At 36.0% G+C, this 6,459-nt stretch overlaps 1 protein-coding gene across 1 annotated transcript; it reads right to left on the bottom strand.

Moving 5' to 3' along the window:
- Positions 1-774: 774 nt before the first annotated feature.
- Positions 775-3,859, bottom strand: LOC108192685 (isovalerate--CoA ligase AAE2). The gene is made up of 2 exons (XM_017373198.2): positions 3,413-3,859; positions 775-2,257 (listed from the first exon to the last, which is right to left on the bottom strand). Exons 1-2 carry the CDS (start codon positions 3,719-3,721, stop codon positions 833-835), a joined length of 1,734 nt encoding a protein of 577 aa, XP_017228687.1. The 5' UTR covers positions 3,722-3,859; the 3' UTR covers positions 775-832.
- Between the last annotated feature and the right edge of the window lie 2,600 nt (positions 3,860-6,459).

Below are 6,459 nucleotides of genomic sequence, written 5' to 3'. Positions count from 1 at the left end.
TAATATTATTTGAAAAAGTCTAACTTTTTTTAATTATAATTTATAAGAAATGTTAGTAGAATATAAAACAAATGAATGTATGTCACGGCAAGGTGGAACGTACATAAAAGTCCTTATCGATATTTAAAAAAAGGGTCCTTATCGATGACTCGGCAAAGAAAAAGTCATTTCTAACGAAGCTTAGAAAATAAATTGTAACCGTAATATTTAAATTTTTAATTAGGAAAATATGAATAACTTTTTTATTTGTGCCGTCAAAATAGAAATAATTGTTTAGATAAGAATATTTTGTTAGACGCAAATATCTGGGAGAAATTATGGTGGTGTAATTTTGAAAAGTTTAATGTAATGGGAGCCATAATTGTAGCAAATTAAATAAAATTGTACGTAAATAACTCAAAATGACTGAGATTTGGTACTCAGAGTTGGATTTGGTATTTAAAGTTGGAATCTCGTCAAAGAAGTTTTTTATTTTTATTTTTTAAAATGGTGTCCAGGCCAGCTTGCGCGCGCCTCGACTAATCGGGTTAGGCATACTAGCACACTCGTACCCTGGTACGAGCATGGTGTGAGAAGACTTGACTGATATATGATGGTGCAGAAGTGCGTTTAGTCATTGAAAAAATACTCAATATGATTAGCAGCAGTGACTGAATGATGTTTTTTGTTGGATTTTAGAGGCCAAACAAAGAGTTAGCTTATCTATGGCATTCTGAGCACATTCTTTAGTGTTTTATACTAAGCATAGAGTTGTAAATTGTTTTCTACAGCAAGTCAAGTATTGGATTGTCGTGTAAATATAAAAAGTATTCAACATGGAACTCTTTCATGGTCATGAAAGACTACCCATAACCTTTGCCTTATCCCTTAGCACAAACTTCTGAACTTTCCCAGTTGAGGTTCTTGGCAGGTCTTCGAAAACAACTGTCCTAGGTGCCATGTAATGAGGTAGTTTATCTCTACAGAATTTGATGATACTCTCCGCGTCAATCTCATATCCCTCCTTAAGTTTCACAAATGCGCAAGGCGTCTGACCCCAGTGATTATCCGGTCTTGCAACCACTGCAGCCTCAAGGATTGCAGGATGGCTGTACAACACGGTTTCTAACTCCACAGAGCTGATATTCTCACCACCTGAAATGATAACATCCTTTAATCGATCCTTGACTTCAAGATAGCCATCCGCGTGCTTTACAGCAAGATCACCACTTCTAAACCAGCCACCTCTGAAAGCTTCTTGTGTTGCACTTTCATCTTTAAAATATCCACTCATCACAGTGTTACCTCTAAACATGATCTCTCCAAAAGTTTTTCCATCTTCTGGAACACTCTTCATTGTATTAGGATCTTTGACGTCGATGTCTTCCAAACAGAAGTGATGCATCCCCTGTCTTGCTTTGAGCTTAACTTGCTCTTCTTTAGGCAGAGAATCCCATTCAGGCCGCCATATGCAATATGTTCCTGGACCATAAGTCTCCGTGAGTCCATACAAATGGGACACGCGAAATCCAAGCTCCTCCATCTTGAAAAGGATATTTTGAGGTGGTGGTGAGCCACCTGTCATTATGTCAACCTTGTGAGGAAGTGTTTTTCTGTCACAAGATGGGGAATTCACAATCATATTTAAGACAGTTGGTGCACCACTCATGTGCGTAACCTTGTGTTGATCAATACTTTCGTAGATGTCCTTTGGACAGACTCGTCTAAGACACACATTTGTGCCTCCCAATGCCGCTAACCCCCAAGTCAGGCACCAGCCATTACAGTGAAACATTGGGACAGTCCAAAGATAAACGGGCATCGGTCCCATTCCATGAAGGAAAGTTGTGGCAAGCGAATTAAGATATGCACCTCTGTGACTATAAACAACTCCTTTAGGCCGTGATGTTGTGCCTGACGTATAGTTTATGCTGATAGGGTCCCATTCTGATTTTGGTCGTCTTATGGCCTCTGTTCTTCCATCCTGCACAAGACTCTCATAGTCATAGATACCAGAATTACCATTAAGAGAGGAAGAGTCATCTTGTTCGCGGAATAAAACCAAAGTAGGTGGTTTCTCAAGAAGATTAAGTGCTCCTTCAGCAACATTAAGTAATTCTTGATCCACGAACAAGATCTTTGCTTCTGAATGCCTAAGTATGACCGATATCATATTCGAATCAAGGCGGGTATTGAGTGTACAAAGCACAGCACCTGCCATTGGAACTGCGAAATGCAGCTCATTCATTGCTGGAACATTAGGCATCAAAGTAGCAACCTGCTCAAACATTGAGGCTCCAAAATATCACTATACAGACTTTCGACTCAATACAGGTGGTAATCTGTCTTACACTTAACAGTTCACATGTAGGAAACACCAACTTTTCCTTTTCATATGATGATTGTTCCTAGGACCTTCACAGAAGAATATAACTTTCGAGTATATTTTAATTTTCACCATATAGTTTTAATTTTCCATTGATAACAAGACTGCTAGACATCAAATTCAAGATTTACATAGTATTCCTGTAACCAACAGCGCTGAATGGCGTAGTTCCACCATTTAAGCTAATTTTTTCTAGTTAACTTCCCATTTCTCAGGATTCAGAGTGTGAAGATATTTCAGTCATAAGAACCCAAAAGTAAACAATCACACAGGATCCAGTAAGTTCACTGGTTCAATCAACATGGCCTACTCCAGGGCCATGCTTCTTGCTAATTGTTATACATTTGTTTTATTTTTGCTAAACTCATATACTCCGTCGTAAGGTTTTATAATCAGAATTCAGACCGAAGAAATTAAAAAATGAAGAAAATCTGGAAAAACTTCTGAATTAAACAAACAATGTGAGTCTACTTACTCATCTGAACCGAGTATTCCCATTATGACCCAAAAATTGATCTGGATACTAAGGTTGAATATGAAGGGCGCCTACAGCCTCTGACCATAAAAAAGGGCTTTCTATCAAGGAAACTGTTAATAAAACATATATCATCCAATCAAACAGCTCAACTATCATCTTAATACTTTGCCATATTCATCACCCTGGAAACCCTTTAAACTGTTTATTAGAATCACAACATAAAACACTGGTCTAATCAGAACGCCACACAATCACAGTGCTAACAGAAAGTCAACTCATCGAACTCCTAGATGAAACATATATATGCAAGACAAGCTTGTAAAATTCGTTGACCACATAGTTATAAGGGTTTGTGTAGGGTGTGCCCAAAACACTAAAATCTGTGAATTTGGATGGTTTTGATTGGTATGATTATTGTAAATGCAGGGGTCCATTATTATTAAAGAGCGTAAGCTAGTCAAAACAAGATAAATTTATCAAATTTTGTGCTTATACAGAAAAACCGTAATTATAATTATCAAACGACTTATATTACAATACAGAGAGAAAGCAGGAAGAAAGAGACGTACAACATCTTGATGGGAAATACCCAGTTGGGTAAGAGCAGAAGCAAGTTTAAGACACCTAACATAAGTATGTTCCCAGGTATAACTAACTGAACCATAAACAATCGATGTTCTGTCTCTGAAAACCTTAGCTGATCTCTCCAAGAAACTGATAGGTGTCAGAGCCACATCATTTGCATCACATTTGACTAGACCCCTCCATTTGTTTCCGTGTGATTCCCCTTGTTCACTAAACATTCTTTGATTGTATGTTGTGATGCTACTGATCCAGCTCAACCCTTTAAGTCTGCAACTCTTAATTAGCCTGTTCATGATGTATCTGTTGTTATTAGAGAAAGGTGAGCAAGTGAAGAGATATGGGGTGGTGTGGTATGAAATATGATATGGAGCTATTAGTGTATCGGCTGTGTTTGGGTGAGCTCGTAAAAATTAGTTAAAAAATGACATACATCCTAGGATTATAAAACTACTTATAAGCCTGCTTAAGTGGACACCTAGCTTAAAAAAATTCCTTTTTGAAAAAATTATATATATTTTAAAGTGAAAAATACAAACTAAAATAAAATAAAATTTTCATATCGAAATATAGTATATGCTATATAAATTGGTGATTTGAGATGATGAAAAATACTCTTAATCTATGATCAAAAAGAAAAAAAATAATCTTAGTCAGATTAAAAATGAAAATACCCGCAGATTGATGAAAAAATCTAATTAAAAATGGAGGTAATCTTGTCGAATCATATGTGACTATTTTAATTGTGACTGACGTCTAAAAATTTACCAGATTAAATTCGTCCGATAACTTAGACTAGTTTATAATTTCCATTCTAATTTTAATTTTTATTTGGGTTGATTATCAAACTCTTCATCGAAGTCGTTTAATTATACCAAGTACGTCACTAATCTGGTCACACTCGACTCACATCATGAATGATATCAAGTAGTTCATAATCATTAAATTCATTCAAATATTTGATAGAAAACATAAGGTATTGGTCATCACATTGACATGGTTGTGCGATGCGGTGCTGAGGGAGATAAAATTAGTACACAAGATTTTTTTAAATATATACAAACGACAAACACATTAATTAAATGACTTTTTATCATAACGTTTTTATTTTTACTAACAGAGTATTTTTATTTTATGTATTTATTTATTTAATATCTAACTCAGCACTATGTCAACATCGTGACTCATCCGTTACATTGTTTATAAAAAATTTGGATAAAATTAATGATGATGACCTACTTGATATCATTAATTCACTACAGTGAAGATTGATGACTCACCAAACGACTTCAATGATGAGTTGATGATTAACTCGTTTCTATTCAATTACTTGATACTCCCTCCGTCCCACCAGGTTCTTTACAGTTACCTCTTTTGGACGTCCCATCCATTTCTTTACATTACAAAACTTTCCCAAAATAGTTAATGGGTCCCACCACTTTATCACTTTTCCTTCCTTTTCACACTACTTTTACTCCACTATCTCTCTTTTATATATTAAAAATCGATGGATCCCACCACTTCACCCACTTTTCTTCCTCTTTTTCACTACTTTATACATATTTCTTAACCTCCGTGCCCAAACCCAATGTAAACAATTGGGTGGGACGGAGGGAGTATGTGATACGAATTAAATACAAATCATTACAAATAAAGAGGATAGAAAGGGTTGTGTCGTCCAAGAATGAATCTCAAGGTGGTCTTAGATGTATCTTGGTGCGTTTCAGTAGGGTTAGGTGGTATTTAATGGGATCGGGGATGGGGTTCTAGTTGGAGCTTGTCCAAAGCTCTAGTAGTTTTTAGTTGGATTGAGTGGGAGAAGAGTGATGTAGGGATGTGCATTAATCCCGACCCACCCGATCCCGACCCGATCCCCGCACCGAATGGTGCGGAGATTCGGGGATTTTTTCGGGTACGGGCCGGGGAACGGGGATGACTTTGAAAAAAAATCGGGGATCGGGTCGGGTACGGTTTTTCACATTCCCCCGGCCCGATCCCCGAACCCGACCCGATTTTCCCCGATTGTCGACCCGGTTATTATATTATATATTATATATTATATAAATATAAATATATACATATATATTATAATCATTTATTAACATGTTTATATACCTCTTTAGGTCAACTTCAGTCATGGATTTTCACATGTTTATAATCATTTATTAACATGTTTATATATCTCTTTAATATAATTAAATTTATTAAAATAAATTTTAATATTTATTTCTATTAATATAAGTCTTAAAACTAAAAAGGTCATAATTAAATCATTGAAGATATGTTTATTAAAATGATTAGGTATTAATTAGACATATTAGAAACTAATCGTAATTATAAATTTAAATATTTAAATAGAAATTTTAACTTAAATTAAAAACCCCGAATCACCGCGGGCAACCCCGAATCCCGATCGGGCCGGGGATGGGGATCGGGGCCGGGTATAGCAATCCCCGACCCGAAAGGGCCCGATGCCCATCCCTAGAGTGATGATCTCTACAAGGGATGAGTTATAGGGGGTGGGTTATGGGTGATATTATCTAGAGATGGTCTCTCCATGTTTGTATTTGAGGAATTGCCCATGTATATATACGGTATGTTTGGTGTGTGTCTGTCTGAATGACCGTGGACTATTCTCGATAGTCATTATAATTTTCATATAAACACGAACTAATGATCAACCGATAGTCTTACTCTGCTACGAACTCTAAAACCTATTTTTACTCTATGTCTGGCACTTGAGATATTGTAACGGGCTGTACTTCTTACTTACGTCTTTGACTTGATCACTTATCCCGGTAAATATATGTGGACATCTCATAAGAACAATTTAGTTTCGACACCCGAGACCAATCAGGAGTACAAAATTCGCCTCTCGTTTTATTGAAATGTTTGAAATAGAAAATTTTATTTTATTTATATAATATTATAATTTCCAAATTTTTTTTAATACAGTAATATAATTTTAAGACATGTCATAAAACGTGGTTTACCTATAGTCATCAGTGTTACAGAAATCGGAAATTGGACCTAA

This window comes from Daucus carota, chromosome 1, assembly GCF_001625215.2.
Source record: "Daucus carota subsp. sativus chromosome 1, DH1 v3.0, whole genome shotgun sequence".
Classification (NCBI taxonomy): Eukaryota; Viridiplantae; Streptophyta; class Magnoliopsida; order Apiales; family Apiaceae; genus Daucus; species Daucus carota.
This window is presented reverse-complemented; position numbering and strand designations above follow the sequence as displayed.